The sequence below is a fragment of the Pezoporus wallicus genome, unplaced genomic scaffold (assembly GCF_028554395.1).
Source record: "Pezoporus wallicus isolate ANWC-B61680 ecotype Strahan unplaced genomic scaffold, APGP_CSIRO_Pwel_v1 contig_3365, whole genome shotgun sequence".
Lineage (NCBI taxonomy): Eukaryota > Metazoa > Chordata > Aves > Psittaciformes > Psittacidae > Pezoporus > Pezoporus wallicus.
In genome coordinates this window covers 6,153,533-6,173,655 of record NW_026640883.1, presented here as the reverse complement: position 1 = coordinate 6,173,655, position 20,123 = coordinate 6,153,533, and the positions used below count along the sequence as shown (strand labels likewise).

Below are 20,123 nucleotides of genomic sequence, written 5' to 3'. Positions count from 1 at the left end.
AAAGGACTTCAGGTTACATCCAAGACCAACAGCTGTGCTGAGTGGGGATAGCCATGGGGATGGGTCCCTTGGGGCTCTACAGCTCCAAGTTGTCCCTTTGCTGCATGTCTGCAGCAGTGTCTCCCAGGCTCCTTGTTTCCCTCTTTCCATGGGCATCCTGAAAAGCTTTTGTTCAGTGCAGCTCCCATCTGAAGTCCTTCTGGAAACCAGATGTGTCGGCTCAGCAAGACATCCTGCCTGAATATTTTCAAACAGAAGTTTAGGGTTGCCTTGTGACTCTGGGTTCAAGAGATGTTTGTTTTTCAGTGTTGGTTTTTGGTCTTGTGGCTATCCCTCTGCAACAAGGCCAGAAAACACAGGTCATCAGGCCTGAGCCTTGGAGATCACTGCCTTTGTCTTGATGGGGCTCCCACCCCCAGGAACACTAGTAGAATGTATACGTGTATATGGAAGGGAATGACTTAAATGGGAGAAAATGGTAGAGAGCAGCTTTAGAGGGACTGGTGGTTGGTATGCAGTGGTATGCAGAGGAGTTGCCTGTGATGCTGTATAGTTTGAGCTTGGTTTTGGTCCTCAGACACTCCCATCCTGCTGGGGTGGCCTGGTGGGATTGTTGGCTATTGAAAGGTGGTGGCTTCTGCCTTCCTTTTCTTAAAAACAAACAAAATCCCCAAGTTTGAGCTTCCCGTTAGACATGGGATGGTTTGCGGTTCTCATTTTAATGAAGTACAGCTTGCGTTTGTTTCACTTTCATCTGGGTTTTTCTCTGGTGTTTTGGGTTCTCCAGAGCTGAACATCTGGATCTGTCATGAAAGGGCAAATTTCTTCACTGTTTGTGCCTCCATAAAACTGGAGTTTTCTGACAAGAGAAAACTTTTGTGCTTAAATTAAAGCTGATTTTGTAAGCTTCAGTAGGGGTGTATAGGATCTTCATCTGGTATAGACAGATGGAAGACACAACTCTGGTAGATACATGCGGTGATTGCACAGCAACGGTATGATTTTTATGTATGCTCACAGCATTTCTGTGCTCTCAAAGGAATGCTCCTTTTATATGTAACCCAATTTTATACCCAACCTTCCAAGTTTCAGTGCAAGTCCAAAGGTCCAGGTAGACCTGCCCACCCTGTTGAACTGACATAGTTAAACACTCATTTCCAGCCAGCGACTAAGGGATCAGCATGGTAAGCAGTGCGTTCAGTCACCTTTGGACTTGATGATCTTAAAGGTCTTTTCCAACCTAATTGATTCTATGATCCAAATACCCAGGTGGCTGCTTGTGTGTGGTCAGGCTGATGGTACCACTGATACCTCCTGCAGCAAATTCCGAAGTGGTATCTTCTGTACCAAGATGCGTTTGCCAGTCCTGAAATGGGGCGTCCTTTGTTCACCTTCTTGTTATGAGTCCTCATTCAGGAGTAGCTGCATTTGCACAAACATTAAATTTCTCTCAAAATCCATGTCAGGAGCTTGGGGAAGAGAGGCCCTGTGACACCTGTGGGGATAAATGACATAGGATGGAAACTTCCATTCCTTTGAGATTGGGATTGCATCCACAAGCCTGAAGTAGATGAGTTCCAACACAGCTTGAACTAAATCCACGAGGACCATTTGAAAGCTGAGATGATTTTCAGTAACTACTTTGTATTATGACATCCTGTAAGCTTCCTCAGAGTGTTACTGGAAGCCTGTTTAAGCTTGCCGAACTCCTGGCAAGTTTTCTGTTGCACACTTGACAGATAAGGAGTTTAAGTGCCTTAACTGCAATGACCCACTGAGCTGGGAGAGTGGTCCAGAGGGATGGCCTTTGCCAGGTGCTGCTGTTCCAGCTCATTCCTCCAGCCTGACTCACCACCTCACCTGCACCAGGTGAGACAACACAACATGAGCCTTGTTTACTTTCCAAGGGCTGTTGACTCATTTTAGCTGTCTCAGTCACTGTCTGGGTATGAATCACTGACCAAAAGAGTCTGCTGTAGGGAAAAGGATCAAGGAAATGGGCATTAGTGCCTTCAGGTAGGGAACAGAGGATGAGAAGAAGTGGCCCTGGTTGAACTTTGGCTTCACACCAAAGCTGCAAATCTATTGGTCTTAGGTTTTACTGCAGACCTTTATCTCTGGCTTTTGCTTTCCAAGGAAGTGTTAGGACCTCATGGTGGAATGGGCTAAGTGTTGAGTTTGTCATGAGCTGCTTCAGCTTGCTGATGGAAACCAGAACAACCCTTTCAGCTGCAGTTCTGCTGTTGCAGCCTCATATTTGTTTGAATCATCAGTTCAAAGCCTCCTGTGACACAGCAGAGATCTCAAAGCAGCAGAGATCTAGCAGTGATCATGGAAGTTTTGCATTCAGTTTGACCTCTGGCTAGCATCACACCTCTCCAGCTGGAGCAGTGCTCCTCACCCTGAAGGTCAATTGCTGGCAGGTCAAAGCTTATGGAACCTGGAAGCCTTTGCTTCAAAACAGCCCCACCCTGGGCTGAAGGGAAATAAACTGTGCCATATACAAACCCAGTCCTCTAAGAAATGCCTTATCTCGGAGGGGTTTGCAGAAACCCTCTCCTGTTTGGGAACCATGAAAGCAAGGCAGCAATTAACAAGCTGAAAAGAGAAGTGGAAGCAGGAGGCATCTAGTTTTTTGACAGTGGCATCTTTCTCATGCTTTCAACAAATGCAAGGGTTTTCTCTAAAATTGTTTTAAGACTGATATTCATGAAACTGCATTTCTGGTGCAAGCTACACTGGAAGAGTTAAAGAAACTTTTTTGGCAGCAGTTCGTCTTCCTTAGCCTGGTGTACTTGCCCGATCTGTGTCCCTTTTAAATTCTAATTACTTCCTCAGGCACCACAAACACTCTTGTCACTTCTCCTTTTGAAGTTTGCTTCTCATAATGCAGCCTTTTTTGAAGTGCTCCTGCTGTCTCCAAAACACTCCCCTGCTTCAAAATCACTTAATTCCTTTGCAATTACAAAGAACGCCTCTCCTGTTGCTGGCGGCTGACTCATGCAAGAAAAGGTAATGTGCCTTGTGTCAGCCAGGGGAGCAAGTTCCTGCAGCCCCTTAAAATAGGGCAGCAAATTTGATGGCAGAGGTCTAAACGCTATGTTAAGAGGTGTGTTAAGAGGAAAAACACGTATTGGTGAAGCAGGAGCCTGAGCATCAATCAGTGCTGGGTGTCTATCTTTGCCAAAGCCTTGGCAATCGGCCCCATTGCTGAAGTTTTGTGCTTTGACCTAAAAGGCTGGCTGTGATGAAGGGTGGATACTGAAGAAAGTGAACTTCCCAAGTGTTTAACTGTACAGTAGCCTTTCCCAGGCTTGCAGGACCAATTTATCAAGCGTTGCGGAAGTTGACTTTGCAGTTTGACAGAGATACTTATGCTAGCAAAAGGGCAGAGCTTGTGAGTATGGTGGTGTTTCAAGACCAGTTTCCAGGACCTGAGCATGGGTTCTGCATGGTGCCTGCTCAGGGTGAGGGGGAGATGCTGCAGCATAAGCTGCATAAGTATATAAGATGCCTTGACTGACCTTTTTCCCAGTCCTTCCTTTATCCCCTACTACATCTGCCTGCCCTAGCTAGCAACAGGCTCACTGGTCCTCACATCTCTAAAATGGTTTCCTGCCCTTTCCTTGCCCTCCAAGAGGAGGGATTTGTAGAAGCATCAGTTGGCATGTCCCACCTGGAAATTTAGTCAGATGCTATTAAAAATGGAGAGGAAATTTAATTGTGTGATTCTTGAATGCCACGGAGGAGCTGGGGAGTTTGATGGTTTGAGCAGCCCTGAGGAACTGGGCAGCTCTTATGCCTGCGACCTGTTCAGCACTTTATTCAGGTGGCTCTAATAGATGTCCCTGCTGAAGGTTGAGATGGAGCTTATGGCTTCTCCCTACCCATCCATCTGGCTACCAGGTCAAGCACTTTGTTCCCCTGAGTAGTTTTTTTGCGCAAGGAACTGTTGAGAGGCAGCAAACTCCCATTGGTGCCAGTGTGAGAGAAATTACAGGCAAGGGATGACTGCCTGACATTGGTTTGGGGCACACAGAAGATTGTTTCTTTTTAACCAAACTCGAGTGATGGAGGACAATAAGTAAAACTTTTCAGTGGATCAGAAAGACTCATAGTGATTAGATCCCAGTTGCTGTTCAAGGTGGGGTTCTTTGGGTGGAAGAGCCCATGCACCTTCCCATCTGTAGTAACATAAATGGATGGAGCAGCCTCCAGAGAAGATGAATTCAAGTCACTTCAATTAGGGGAGGGATCTCAACCCCAATCGGAGGTAAGGGCTAGAGGGCAACTCCCCTGCCTCTGGAGATCTAGCCTTTTCCTACCATCTCTTTATATCTTTATTCCTCCTCCCCATCCTTGAAACAACTGGGTGAAATCAAAATTACTTTTATCTCAACAAATTAATATTTTTGTTTTCAGTGAATTCTGCAACAAAATATGCCTAGCTCTACAGATGGGGAGTGTTTTCCTAGTAATTTATCTTTTCTTCACCTGCTTTCCTTGTCTGCTTCATAGAAAGGCAGGGCAAACAGGTAGCAATAAAACAAATGAAATTGCAACAAACCACAACAGATATAATCCTCATGTATTTTCCTAACCTGAGAGGATCAAAAGGCTCTTGTGGCTTTGTGCTCCCTGGCTGCCTTGGCTTTGCCTTCAGAGCTGGAGCTTAAGAGCAAAAGGAGAGTCAACAGGTTGAGTAGATGTTTGCAGTGGCAGCCTATGATTCCTCCTTGAGCAATATCCAAGGCAGGCAAAGCAACATCTCTGCTCTCTCTTCTTCTCTGGGCTGTTGGCAACTTGGTATGGCCAGAAGTCTTCAGTTCCTTCTCTGTGAGCTGGAAGGCTTGGCTGTGGCTGCCTTTTTCCTTGCTAGCTAACCAGCAGTTGTGAGGATGTGCATCTCTTTATGCCTATGAACACAAGAAAACTGTCTCAAGGACAGTTCCTGCTTCCAAGATGCTAATCATGTCCTTCACTGAATTGCTTCCAGTGCTGGAGGCAGAGCAGTGGACTGGCAGTAAGTAGAGAATTCCTTCAAGTTATTGTTTTCATTAAAAGCTATTAATTTATTAGTGCCAAAAGTTAACTTTATTATGTTTACCTTTTGTATGGCAAACATGGCAATGTGGTTTTGAGTGAGGACAGCATGGGCTGCCCTAACCGCAGGGATCCATGCATGAGCCATTGCTATCCAAATAAAGCAGGTGGGAAGGGATCCTCTGTTTCTGAGGATAGCATAAGTGCTCATTAGTGTGTAATGCTGAGAAAAGAGAAATGCCAGGCTGGGTAAATTACAGCCAAACAAGGATGGCTCCAAAGACTGTTAAAAAGGAGATGAAAGAGTCAAATGTGAGTTTAGAAAAGCTCCAAGGAAGCTGAATTTGCTGGAAGGGCTTGAGCTCATTCATCAGCAGTTTCTTGTCACAGATTTTCTGCTGAAATGGTAAATGAAAATAATGATCTAACTCTTAAATCTGTGATAGGATTAGTGATACCTTTGGCATATTTATGTAATGGGTTTCAGAGATTTAATTCAGAGGATTGTTCCCAGCCTGGATAACTGGCTCTCATTCATGTAAACAAAGTGCAAGACAGACAAAGTAAGACAATCTTTTATCCGTTAAATGGTTGTTTGCTGTTTTGAGAGCTGTCTTTCATTTCCCATGCCTCACAGTTGGGATAGAAACAGAGAAGTCTTCCGATTCACATGGAAAAAAAGAAACGCCAGTCTTTTCCTGGTCCTCGGCTGCCTCAGCCCCCCTGGGCTCCTGCAGGGCCCTGCTGGGGAACAGACAAAGGTGCGGTGTGGTTGTTTTGTCCTGATCCTTCTCTTTCCCACCTGTAAATCTCTGAGTTTGAGTTGCTGGTGCTTGGGGATGAGACACAAGCCCAGGGTGCAGGTGGTGGCTTCTCCTGTGACCTTAATGGTAAAACAAGGTTTGATTCTCAGCCTTGGCACCTCTTTCAGTGCTTGCCTCTATCATACCTTGTAAAATATTTTACCGTGCAGCTGTGGGAAGTGGGACAGGTCTATCACTATCAAACCAAGAGCCATCCATTAGGTAGGCCACTGCAGAAGTTGCTTATCTCAGTAGGTAAATGTCCATTGTTTCTCTGATCCATGCTCCTTGAGTGATTATCACACCATGTGGGGCCTGGATCTGTAGGCAGACCAAGGGGAGCTCACAGTGTATCTCCTCATGCAGTGGTGTGAAGTTTCAGGAGTCTCCATGGTCCCAGCATCCTGACCCTTTACCTTCACTGGTTCCACACTAGTTTGCATATTGCTGCATCACTTATCCCAGTACACTCCTGGCTTAGAAGTATTGTATCACCATTTTTCCTTCAACTACTGTCTTAGGACATGTTTCTTTCACATGATGAGTGGGACCTATGTTGGAAGAGTGATGTGCATGCAGCCATTGCATGAATTGGGTGGCTTGGGAGAAGCTCTCTTCTGAGACTCTTCACTATCAGTGACACTTGTTTCCCCAAGGCAAGCAATAAGTATTGGGTTTTATTATTATTGGACAAAAAGGTTCTACTAAGAAAACATATTTGGGAGTTTCTTGGACAAGGTAGATTAATAACACATGACACATCTAACCAAAAACTTGAATGGCATTTGAAAACCTGTTGAGTGATGGAAGCAATGATTATGCTGTGAAGCAGGGCAGAGCCTCTGTTTCTCTGGAGCATCGCTTCAGCATTAGAACAACATTAGTGTTTCCCCACAGGGCACATGTGTCTTGAAACAGCTCATGATGCCCAGCTGCTTTGGCAATGCGTAACAAACGGGAGCTTTTTGCTCCTGGGAGGCTGCTTGTCCACCCTGCCTTCAATGAAACGTCAAATTGGAGGTGTGGGAGAGGAATAAAGCTGGCATCTCTTGAATGTAAGAGTGAGGACATCCAGCACTGTCCTCGGGTCACCTTCGGGCATCCCCATGTGTGTGGGAGGGTGGGTGGGAGCTTGTGGCCTCCTGTGGAGGCAGATGTTGGAGCACTGCTGGGAGATACTCACTGAGTACCAGTGACTCATGGCAGGAGTGGGCTTGTGATTTGACCTCTGGAGTAGTCACTCCTAAACCTTTCCTTTCCACGCCTCTTAACCCTGAACTGAAGTTTGGCAAATGTTGGTTTGCTTTGAATCTTGTTGTTGGGAAGGCGATTGAGTGTTTGTCACTGGTGATGCCTGTAGGTTGGGGAATTTTGGGGGAGTGGTGTTTGGGGTTTTTTGTTCTCATTTTTGGAGTATATTTGTCTACTGATGACTGTCAATTTCCAGAAAACATCTCTGGTTTGCACATTGCTGCATCAACAGTGCTCAGCACCTCAGCTGCATATGCTCCTCACATGCACCTCAGCACCTCATGTGCTCCCTCCTGGTATTTAGGCTCCCAGGTCACCCTGAAGAGGATGGATGAGGGCTGTGTGCAGTGTTTGGACAAGGGATTGAGCAAGATTATTAAGGAAGAAATCTAGCAATCAATAGCAATGTTTCTGTAGGCTCTGCCAGCCTACCCTCATATACTTCAGGATACTTTAAAAGCTGGTTTTCCCCTGAACTAGTGCAATAGCCTTGAGTAGTCATTCTGCTTTTCAGCTGTAGGAATGGAGGCCCAGCCCTGGCTGTTGTGGGTGGCACGGCTAGATGAGCCCCTGCTGCAGAGGAAACGGCAAGGAAAAGACTGGGAACTCCACGGCTGTGTGTCTGTCTTTTTCTCTGACCCCAGAGCTCTTGCTTTTGCTTTCTCAGACATAACTGCTTTCCCCTTCTGTTATGTTTCTATTGTTCATTGGAGAATGATGCCATTAAATCAACAGAGAATGGTGGGAAAATGCTTTGATATGAGGCCTTCAGAGGGTGTATGCATGCGTATGTGAGTGTGCATGTCTTCTCTTGAAAACAACACAGCCCTCTGTGTATCTGGCAGCTTCCTTTAATTTGTCTTGCCTGCAAGAGAGAAATCCATCTCCAGACGGTTTTGGCAGTTAACCTCCATTATTTGTATTGAAGTGGTACAAACCGTGGGGTGTTGTTTGAAAGCTGTCGTTCACAGTCATTGTGATAGTTAATCTCATCAGGACCTTGCATTTTCCTTGTTGCTGTTTTGGGAATGTGGTATCCAGGCTTCCTTTTTCCATGGGAAAGAGGGGCTCCTGTGGTGGCTGGTTCTGGTAGGTGTTAAGTCAGCCATGTGCCTGCTATTCTGTAATGCAAAGAGGGATAGAAATGTACTTTCCTCTAGATGTAACCATGCAGAGTGATGAACAAGGATGATGCAAAGTTTGACACAGTTTTTACTACAACGATGCTCCTTAACCCAGAGGCTATGGCAAAGACCCGAGCTGAGGTGCAGGAGCACATGTGGTCGGTCACCTTCGTGGAGCAAAGACCTCATTAAAGCAGAGGAGAACAAAACTGGGCTGAGCTGTGGGATGCCTCCTTGTGCTGGGTTCCAGCAGTAGAGCCCTATGTGTTTGTTATGTAGTGGAGGTTTTTGTATGTTTCTTTTCCTTGAAAACAGCTGTTCTACTTGATCAGACACGTCTTGAGTAGCCCCTTCCTGGATATAGCTGTGCATTACATGAGATAGCAAACAACGGATGTAGTTTAAATTGCAGGTCAGGTGGTCACCAACCCCTGCAGTGAAGTCAACCACATGGAATGATGGAGAGGAGAGCAAGACTTCTCGAGACAGAAAGAAACCGAAACCAGCCACCCATCTTACTGAAAACTGAAAGAGTAAGGGGAAAAACAGGCAGAAAGGACCATGGGGAGAGAAGGGAATCAGTCTTTAGAGGAAATCATGCGTGTGTCACAACACTGTGGGATTCAGCAGGGGCTTGGCAGCAAATGTGATTTCTATGTTGTACAATTTGAGATTGTTTTCCTCCCTGCTGAGAAGGGATCCCAATAGGCCCTGCTTAGGGACATCTACCTTAGAAAGAGTACCCTCTTTAACAGCCTGCCCTGCCTAACTTAGTCCACAGTTTTCTAGTTGACAGCTATCCTGGTTTGAGTCAGTCCTTACTGTCTTGGCTACTGAGCTGATGTTTTGCTAGCTGGGCTCTGTCCCAATAGGCATTACCACATTACACAACCAATGTGTGACTTGGTTCTCCAACACACTGAAGATGCAGCACTTCCAGGGTGACATTCTGATCCATCCCAGGTCCCGGCATGGTTTTCCATGGCACTTTGTGATAAGTCTCCATTTGCTGATGATACATCCATTGCTAACTACCTAAGCACAGACCTGCAGCCCATAGCCTAGTAAAGCTTTGGGGATCTTCTGATTTGATGGGCAGTCTGCTAACATGGCATGGTACGAAGATGTGTCCAACAAAGTTTTTTGGCAGTGTGAGACCTCCAATGACTCACCGGTTGCTCTGTCATGGGAAAACTGAGACCCTTTGCAAAGAAAGACATCACTGTGTTACCCCTGAAGTTTCATGCCTATGCTCTCTATTGCATATAATAAAGCGACATGGGACTAAAATACAAGACAGCTCAGTAAGAACTCAGTGATTTTCATGTTTTGCTTCTCTTCTATCTTTTTTTTTCTGTAATTTTTCTTGGATGCTGTTTCCCACCTTCCAGGAGGGAAGAGAAGCCTGTTGTTTGCTCAGCTAACTGGGAAAAAAAGCTTTGTGTGCACTTTCTGCTGCCGTTCTGTTAAAGTTCAGAGTTCCTAGGTTAGAGCTGCTCCTTCTCAATACGGGTCTTGTTCGAGCTTCCAGAGCAGCCCACGCAGAGCTGCTCGGGTTCATCTGCACAGTTCACAGCCCACAACCAGTGAGACACATTGTTTGCCTCTCTCCTTCCATGATTCATGCTTTGCAACAAAGAGGAGCCTAATGCTCCTAACATGGGTGTGAAGCCAGGCGATGCTGGGCTGTAGGTGCATCAATAGAAGCAGTCTGGGTGATTTTTTTCTCTTCTTTCTTCCTTTTGAGAACTCATTATGCCTGAAAATCAGACTGCTTTGGGACAGTGGTCATAACTGTCTGGCACTTGTCTGGTTTAATAGGAGAACTATGACAGGAGTTCTCCAAGATTAGAGTTTTCTTATTGTGAGGGATTTTATCTTGTCTCAGGCTTGTGAATTTTGCCTTTAATCTTGTTTAATCCAGCAGTGATTTCCCCAATGAGGAAGTTCACTGTTTACCAGAAACTTGGTGGGGGTTTTAATTTCTTTCTTCGATAAATATAGCACTTCTCATCTTGCTGTGGGGAGATTTCTTCTGTCTCCAAGTATTTATAGACTTAGTTATTTTTCTGTTGAAAAAGTGGAGCACTTTCAGCTGGACAACAACAGGCTGGGGATTTTCTTCCTTTTCCCACGGAAAGCTACAAGGAAGGCTGCCCAGGCACCGCAGGTGCAAGTGTAGGAAGTAAAGCCTGGTTTCTGATTGTCAAAACCAACCTGGTAAATTTTACTCTGCACTTGTGTGCTTTCTTCTGCTCATCACCCTGAGTGAATGCTGGTGGGGCTTCAGGGTGATGATTTTCAGAAGAGCAGCCTTCTGGGGTTCAATGTTGCCTATTCCTGGTGCTGTATTGGACATGCTGTTCACCATGTCGTTTCTTGCATTACATTGTGCATGTGTGATGAAGCCAGCAATATCCAGAGCAGGGCAGAGGAGCCATAACCACTGCAGAAGGGCCAAAGCATTGCTTTACCCTTTGCTTCACTGCTCCGCTTCAACACCCTGAAGCCAGCATGATGAGGAGGGCTGGTCTGCTTGAGAAAGGATCCACTCTGCTGGTTTGGAAGGTGGCCCCGTGTAGGGGTCATCCAGCTGTTACAGCTGTCACCATCCACACATCTGCCTTTCCTCACAGCTGGGGAGAATGGCCTTCTCTAGCTGTCATCATGGGTGACTTTTCCCACTTGCAAAAGCCGACTGTTACTGTAAGACTCCAAATGAGCCAAGGAGGCCTGGGCTGGGTCCTCCTGCTCTGCTGACAGCACCCGCTATTCAGCAGCCTGAATGCTGTCTCTGTACCCGCCTGTCCTCTCTGCACACTTGTCAGCTGCCTTATTGATTTTATGCAGCGAAAGGAAAAAGAAACTAGGACAAGAAAGGAACTGCTTTCTGCCAAAGAAGCCTCTAGGGAATACTTGTGCTGGCAGCTGGGGCTGGCCAGTGGGAAATGGGGGCTGAAAGGGGTGCCATGGGATGTACTGCACTAAGGAGGCAGTCGGGGATGTGCAGGTACCTCGGTGCCCCTCAGGAGCCTCTCTGCTTCTGCAGTCTGATGCATGCATGAATCGTGACGCTGGCATCAGTTCCACTATCTCTAGATTTCCCAAGGGTTTTGAAGCAAAAGTCCTGGCATGCCACAGGCTGCAGGTATGTGCTGAATCTGTGCGGATTGCCAGCAGCTTAGCCCAGCCCCTTCCATAAGGGGTCAAGTCAAAAGTACCAACCCCAGATCCTGTTTTCGACAGGAGGGTGGGAAGTCTCCCATAGTTTCAGGATCCAAGGAAGGGTGGTTTGGGAGTGCGATCTGCAGGCTGGGGCACAGGAAAGCTGGACTGTATTCCTGATCTGCTGGAGAATACACCCATATCCTTGGACAAATCACTTAATCTCTCTATGCCTTAGTTTCCTGTTAGCAAATGATACTCCTTATCTTTCACCTCTCAGCAGAGGAAAGAGTTTGCTGTTCAGTATGTATCTTATTACAGTTCCTCGTCTGGTGGCTGGGGCCCCTCCACCTGGGTAAAATAAATAATTGAATTTAGATTAAATGATCCAATATAATCCTGCCCAGTGGTTACTAAAACACTTGAATGGAAGTTCATTCCGAGCCTCTCTTTCCATTTCCTCATAAGGCCAAGGCATGAAGTAATTAGATGTAGACATAGGTTGTTATTGTAGCACAATGACAAAGATCAGTGGTTATTGGTAGGAATGGCTTTTATAATCTCATTTAATGGTCATTTACCTTTCAGTGACCTTGATGTCAGGCAAAATTGGCAGCTCTTTCACAAGGAATGTGCTTCCTCAATGGGGGCTTTGCAAGCTGCTGCATTTTTGGCTCTAGCTTCCCATGAACTAGGATAGACACTGCTGCAATGCAAGAGCCTCTGTCTGCAAAGAAAGGCCATAAACTCCTGCCAAAAGAAGCCCTTTTCAGTTCCGTCCTACTGCTACTGAATTGCCCTTGAAACAGAGTAGTCGTGTTTCAAGCAATCCGTTGCTTATTGCTGTGACCAAAGTCACTGTCTTCAGACAGAGAGAGTCTGCTGTGGTCAGAGGGATGCCTGGGAGTGTCTGTAAAAGGAGGGAGAACATCTCTCGCCATGCATTTAAGTGCATGCAGGAGGAGCTGGTAGTTCTCTTTGTAAACCCATCCTCTAAGTCCTTATTGCATCAGTAAAGATGTGGCATCTCTATACCCTTTAAAGTTCAGTCCTTTCAGAGATGAATATCCACTCACTGCAGGTGCAAATAAGTTAAGTTTTACATTGACTATGATGCTCTTACAGCTCTCCCCATGTTGTGTTGTGAAATCTTCATGGGTTTTATCTGGTGACTGCTGCCTCTGCCCATGAAGAAGAGCAGCATGATACAAGGTATGCTGTGATATCTTGTGGTACCCCATATCTGCAGCCATGCTTTTTGAGGAGATGGAGTACGTCATATCCTGGGACTTGAGAGGGCTGGATTCAGGAGAGGCGTTCACAGTGACCTTGGCGAAGTCTCTTAATTCTTCTGGGCCAATCTTAACCTTAGAGGTAATCTCCTCTTTTACATGAATTAGGCTGAATTTTTGCAAGCCTTATGGAGATATTTACTTGAGATGGTGCTGGAAAGATTACTGGAGTCCCACTGCACTGGGGGTTCACAAAGAAGTGCTATGAGAGCTGAGAATAGCAATGTAGCTGTGGAAGGCTTCTCAAATGCATCCCTGAGTATTGCGCTGTCTTGAGACTTGGGCTTCTGTCTACTTCTGATCTCTCATTCTGCTGCTCATAGCCATTTGATTTTGTAAACATGTTCCTTGCACCTGTAACTATCACCCTGCAAACCGCGCTACAGGAATCATCTCTTTGTGTGCTCTCATTTCTAAACTGCTAAGATAACAAGACACACTTGTTTCAGGCTGCTTTGGGTAACTACCAAACTGGTTTTACCATGAGCGTGTTCCGTACATCATCACCACAACATCATAGGTTTCCAGCGTTCAGAATCCTGAGATGATTTGATGTACGTAAGCTCTCAATTGTCTTTAGTCATATTGACGTTCTGGGCCCTGCTGCAATACTTGCTTGCACAGAGGATCTTACAGACCCTCATGATGTTGATTCTTACTTCTCACATTCATCATGCTCTGAGTATTGGCTTGCTCTTCAGATATGAGAGGATGAATGGTCACATTCATTTCAACGGCAGTTTATTTGTACAGGTATCTGGTTTGGATTGGGAATGTCCAGCTGAGATCAAAGAGATACTTGCATAGAAGCAGATGGTTTATATGCTGTTTCTTGCTGAAGAAGAGCAAAATGAATCTCTCTAGCCCCTGAAGTCTGAATCCATTGAAGTCTGACAGATACTTTCTGCTGACCTCTGTGGCCCCAGGATCACATCCTAAATGAGTTGCTTTGAGTCAACAGAAGCCTGAATTCAGCTTTGGTGGGCTGGAAAATGTAATCTACTGTATAGGCTGTGCTATTCATAAGTGCAGAGCCCTGTGTGTGTGTGTTAGCTGTGGATGCTTGGGAAAAGACTAAAGTCATTATGTGTAGTTGTGGGGGTGGAGGAGGGAATGGGAATTATACCCCCTTAATTGTACCCCCTTTCCTGCAAACCCCATATTGTGACATCCGTGTGGGCTCTTGTTGGAGCTGACCTGCTTCAGATACTAATTACATTTATTTTTTTAATACATGGAAACTTTAAAGTCATAGAACCACAGCCTGGTTTGGGTTGGAAGGGACCTTAAAGCTCATCCAGTTCCAACCCCCTGCCATGGGCAGGGACACCTTCCACTAGAGCAGGTTGCTCCAAGCCCCATCCAGCCTGGCCTTGAACACTGCCAGGGATGGGGCAGCCACAGCTTCTCTGGGCCAGGGCCTCAGCACCCTCACAGGGAAGAGCTTCTGCCTAAGAGCTCATCTCAGTCTCCCCTCAGGCCGGTTAAAGCCACTCCCCTTGGCCTGTCCCTACAGGTCCTTGTCCAAAGCCCCTCTCCAGGTTTCCTGCAGCCCCTTTAGGCACCAGAGCTGCTCTAAGGTCTCCCCTTCAGGAGCCTTCTCTTCTCCAGGCTGACCCAGCCCAGCTCTCTCAGCCTCGCTCCAGAGCAGAGCTGCTCCAGCCCTTGCAGCATCTCCATGACCTCCTCTGGACTCACTCCAACAGCTCCTCATCCCTCTTGTGTTGTTGCCCCACAGTTGGATCAGGGCTGCAGAAGGGGTTCCACAAGAGTGGAGTGTAGGGGGAGAATCCCCTCCCTTGACCTGCTGCTCACACTCTTTTTGATGCAGCCCAGAACATGGTTGGTTTCTGGGCTGCGAGTGCACGCTGATGGCTCATGTCAGGTTTCTCATCAACCAACATCCCAACAGCTGCATTCTTCTGATACCATCCCTGACACAAATGTCCTGTCCATCAGACCTGACCAGCAGGAACTGATCACCATTTACATTGTCTGAAATAAGCCATTGAAGCAGATGAGTGAGTACAGCAGGGCTGTCATTTACCCCAGTGGAGCTTCCTTAAACTTAGAAGCAGCAGGGACCTTGAAGCTTGAGAGAAGCTGGTTATGAGTGGGTTTCACACCAAATGCTCCCAGTTCATTGTTTAATGATTATCAGTGCCATCTGATGTTGTTGTCAACACGTAGTACCAATTTCCTTATAGCTAATGAAAAAAGCCATTGTTTCTTGAAGTGACTTTTGCTTTCTCTGAGCAAAACAGCAGCTAGCAAAAACATTCAGGTTAATGCAGCATGATACAGGCATTTTCCATTCTCTACTGGTTCTAAATCAGACCAGATGAGAATTAGTTTGGTGTAAGGGGGGTGTAAAATGAAGTGCGAGGAACTACTACTTAGTAGGTTCGCTTGAGCCGTTATTGATCGATCTGGAGTCATTATTGTTCTACAGTCAAGCTGGTGAAATTAATACAATTTGAGAGCAGTAGCCTGGTTTTCAGCCAATGGCTAGCAGCATAAACCTTTACAGGGTCATTTTTGCCTTTTTTGTATCAATCTTCTAACATGTATTCACCCAAGGAAGGGTCATCTGGTGGCTAAAGACAGGGAAGTATGAAGGTGATGGCTTTCTCCTGCTCTTAAACAAATGTTCTTTGTGACCTTGGAGGTGGTAGCACTTAAACCACACATGCTTCAGATGCTTTGCACTGTGGAACCAAACTGTTAACACAGTCCTAGTTCATTGATGTGAACACATAGGTGTACCATGGGAACACATGGCATGGAAATGCTGTAAGTAAAGGGAGTGGAGCATTGCCCCAGTTCAGTTATCCATAAGTCACGTTCCTTGGTGACGTGCTGAGGAGGCACAGCCTGGTAATGGCCAATGGGAGAACCCATCTCTCTCGCAGCTCCTTAAGATCAGGGAGCAATGGAGTGGGGAAGCAGGGGTGCCTCCAAAGGGGAGGAACAGCCCTGGCTGGGTTTTCCGAGCTTTTCCCACACGCTGTCATTCGTGCACAGCACTTCCTCTTTCCACATAATACTCTGTTATTTCCTCCCTGGGACCGGCTCCTGCCACTGCTGCTAATTAGCCCGTGATAAACTTCAGTGTGAACAAAAGCAAGCAATTAAACGCCTGTTGCTTCAGAGTGAGCATTGTCAGTGGGGTGGTTTGTCGGTGGTGGCGTTGAGCAGCACCTCCTCACGAGGAAAATGAACTTATTAGCCTGGCTTAGCCTCTGCCCGTGCTGGGGAGTGGCTTGATGTAGGTACGTAGGGATGTCTTTGGTAGGGCTGATTTTCCTTAAGGTTGCTTGAGATGTCGCTCAGTCTTGGGTCCTCAGTTCCACGTGGCACAATGATCTCTGCTGTCACTAGCCAAGCAAGATGGCTTGAGAAGTTACTGAATTATCACTTGTGTACGTGGAGGTTTTGAGGTGGTTTTTTGTCTCTTTTTAGGAGGCACACATAAACATTTTCAAGTCATTACAGAAAGAGAAATAAGGAGGAGGCTTAGAAAGAGGAAGGAAAAAGCAGTGGGTTTGGTAGGTCCCAATACAAATGGGGTTTGAATGTCTGCTGAGACTCAAGATCTCGCTAGCTGCTTTTGTGTAATCTCAGCCCCAGTACTCAAAACCCCTTCAAGCTTTCCCACCTTGAGCAAAAAGTCCTATAAGAAGAAGAACAGGTAATTATACAGGATTTTACTGTTGTATGAACAGACGAAGGGAAGTTGGAGGCTTTTGGGTTTTGGGGCCCACTTTCTTTTCAAAACTAAAAGAATGGTTCAAGCTGCATATGAAATAGGGATTATTCCTGCATGGAAAACACGGCATTAATGTATGTCCTCTTTGAATGCCACCCAACTGCTTTGCCAAGCGTTGTCTCTGTTGCTGTTGTAGCTCTTGAGCAGCTGCTCACAGAACTGGAAGATTTTCTGCAGATCCTGGACAAGGAGAGCTTGAGCAGCACTGCCGTCCTGAAGAAGAGCTTCCTCTCTGACCTCCTGCGGGTCTACACCAAGTCCACTGGTAAAGACAAGAAGCACGGGGCACTGGGCTCATGGGGATTGCTGAAGGGTCCTGAAGCAGTGTTTTCTTGGAGGCTGGTGGGAAAGAGGGACATGAAAATTAGAAGGAGAAAATTAAACAGAGGTTGTTTTTGCAGTGACCTCTAATTGTTTATGTAAAATTACTATAGTTATGCGTCCAGCTTTACAAGCAAAGGATTCCCAAGATTCCTGATCCTTTCTGTTTTCTTTATTAAAACTTAAGTTTATTTAATCCACTTTATAAGATACACAGGATGTACCATTTGGCCAAGTTTAATGTTTAAGTAGAAACTTTAACTGACGGAATTTCCTGACTATAAAGCACTTAATTTTTCTGCTTTTTATTATTGCTTGGGGTTTTTATCCTACATTGCCTCAACAACATGTTCTCCATAAATGTATTCAGCAGAGACACTTTTCACATCTGTCTTTGTGGAGAAGCTTAGCAACATGGAAGCAGAGTGTGGGTAAAGAGCTCACTTTTCCCTCTGGTTGCAGGTGGCGATGAGGAATATATTTATATGAACAAAGTGACCATCCATAAACAGCAGGGTGACCAGGAGAAGCAAGATAAAGGTAGGGAGATGAAGATTAATGGTTGCATCATGACTAATGGTGGTGATGAAGGCACACATGGTTAGAGTCTTGCTTTACCAGTGGGGCCCCCTCTGTCAGCTCTGAGGGCTGAGGCAGTTGATGGTGTGGAAGGACTGCCATTTTCATGACATTCCCTCAGAAACAGTGGTCCTTGCCAACACTGTGAGGCTATTCCTGGAAGAAGCACTTTGGAAGGTGTTATTTTTGGGATAAAAACGTTGCCTTCTAAGGCTTAAAGCTTCAGTGCCTGAGGTATTTAAGGAAGCCCTCATCTTTCCTTTGGCCACAAAGCAAGTCGCTTCACCTCGCTGAGACCTTGAAAGCATGTGTCTTCTTTAGTGTATTGCTCTGTGTCATCCCAACCTTACCAGGCCAGTTCCCTCGTTATCTGCATGGGCAGAGCACCCTCATCTCCTGGGGATGCGAGATCTCTGCAGTGTGCAAGCCAGGAGATTAAACCTAGGTAAAATACTGACTTCAGACTTCCCAGGTTTTGAATTTGTAACACAGCAAAGAACATAATAGTCTTAAAATGTTCCTGTTCCTTGAAGCTCATCGCAAAAGCTGGTTCTGATAGCAGCAGAGTGAGGTTATTAGTGACACGCATCTCCTTAATACACACCTAGTCTGAGGCTGACCCTACCCAAAGTTTCCAGTCCAAATGGATGAGACAAGAGGATGCATCAGTGCTGCTGGCATGCTGGTCCTGCAGGAGTTGGGATAGCTCCATTTATAGAGGTGTTTGGTTTGGTTTTATTGTTTTGTGGTGGGGTTTTGTTTGTTTTGTCTTGTCTTTTAAACTACCTGCAGCTGAATTTAGGTGAACTTCAATACCCCTGACAACAGGATGTCCTCCCAGATGACATGTGCAACCCCAGTGTCGCCAATGATGGGGCCCTCTGGGTGATGCTGCAATGCTGTGTAACAGGATTGAACAGCCTCCCTGTAGCTCCAGCTGCTCAGCAGCAACAGAAACATCTCCTTATATAAGTTCTCCTTTGGGTGGATAAAATAAGGCTTGCACCGATCCACTGTGCTGGAACATGAAGGCAAATTTCAGACAACTTATTTTTAGAGTTGGTTCTCTTATTTCAGACTTTTCCCTATCAAGGCCATGAGCCTACCCACTCAGTCACTCCCTGTGAGACCTGGCACTTCACTGACCTCCCTATTCCAAGTAAAACTTCTGAGTTACTTGGAAATGCTGAAGTCAGTGAGACACATGTATGGATCTTAGCCATAGCTGCAGCTGGGTGTGCAGCCCTGATCCGACCTCTGTAATGGGATGGAGAGATCAGTGCCTGTCTGGTCAGTGGTGGGACCTGCAGGTTTGGGTTTAGCAGATGGAGGGGCCTAGTACTTCACTGGTGAGGGGAGTGTGATACAGATGTCCCAGTGATTATGTCACTCCCTTTAACCGATTTATCTACTGATGCTCTGTGCACTTTGTTTCACCAAAAGCCTTTGATGGGATGTGGTGATCACTTTTGCAGCTGAGGCCAACAGGAACTCTTGTGCCTTGCGGAGTTTATTCACCACCATAGCCATGCTCAAGTGTGCTGTAGCAGCACAGGGTGAAGCACTTTCCAAGTCATAATACTTGCGCTCTTAAAGTCCCCCCCTTGAAACCTTAAAACATGCTATTTCTGCAATACATACTTCACTGCTCACTGTATCTACATCCAATTTCATTGGTAAGGATTTAAGCTGAACAGTACCCTGCTTTTGAGAGACTTCTTTATGGCAGGAATCGAATTCACTGCAGCAAGTGATGAAGGCACCATCATTACTTGATATCAGTTACTCGAGAAACACAGCAAATCTCTACCCTGCAAGTCAATGGGGCTCCTCAGTGAGCCAAATGGCATGTCCTGGAAGTCAGCACAGGGAGATCAAAAGCAGGAGTGATCCAGTGTGGTCCTTTTAGCCCAAGTACCAGGAGACTTTCACCTATACAAAGAACAGAGCCCACAGATAAGTCGCAGTTCGTACAGATACAAATTTTAGCAGACTTTTGGCTGTCTGTTTTTTCTTTTTCTTCCTTCTCTCTTCTAAATTCTCCAAATCCTGTGTTTTAGAGAGACATCTTTATCAGAAGACACCTGTGAAGTGTTAGTGCTTGTCTGGGAAAAAATACTCCTTTTCTCCCACCCCACTAAGGAAGCAGCCTGTTATTTGTGGTGCTGATGTGTGTAGCAGGAAAAGAAAGGGTTATACAACACGTGCTGTGTGGACTTTCCATACAGAAAGCATGTGTTAGTTGCTTGTCCTCATATGATGGGCAGACCATTAGCTGCCCTCTGCAATCTCAGAACAGAAGAGCCCATAACATCTCCCATAGGTCTTGTCAGGACAGGATGAAGGCTAAAGGGGTGTTTCTACTTGCACAGAGCCTGGAAATCAAAACTCCATCATATCCCGCTCAGCTCCTCAGCTGGAGTACATGGGCACATGTCTGCGGAGGTGGGTAGGTTTTCAGCAGGGCAAGGACCAAAGCTGTGGTCTCCATCCTGTGCTCCAAGGTTGATGGGAGGAGGAGGAGCTGCTGGTACAGAAATCCAACGGCTTTTTCCTGGCACTGTGGTTCTGTGGGATGATTGCTAGGTTTGCTGCAGAGTCCAGAACAAATGGCCACCACTTATGAAGGGTTTGGCAGTGGTTTTTGCTGCTGCAATGACTTCTCTTCTATGGAGCTGAGCATGAGAGGTTCTGCCTAGTACAGGAGGATGTGAGTTGACCTGTGTTTCTGCCTGCTGAAGAGGCCCCTCAAAAGTTCTCTGTGTGGACAAGTGTG

General features: G+C 46.1%; 1 protein-coding gene across 7 annotated transcripts in view; it reads left to right on the top strand.

Annotated features, from left to right (window-relative positions):
• The window catches only part of AFAP1L2 (actin filament associated protein 1 like 2), a 68,887-nt gene that overhangs the window by 26,011 nt on the left and 22,753 nt on the right, over positions 1-20,123 (top strand). For 5 of the 7 annotated variants that reach the window (XM_057420936.1, XM_057420935.1, XM_057420932.1 and 2 more), the window contains exons 2-3: positions 16,584-16,715; positions 17,228-17,308. In XM_057420936.1, coding sequence (XP_057276919.1) covers positions 16,584-16,715; positions 17,228-17,308 — 213 coding nt within the window. The remainder of the gene's footprint in view (positions 1-16,583; positions 16,716-17,227; positions 17,309-20,123) is intronic. The other 2 variants (XM_057420937.1, XM_057420933.1) reach the window with 1 other exon arrangement.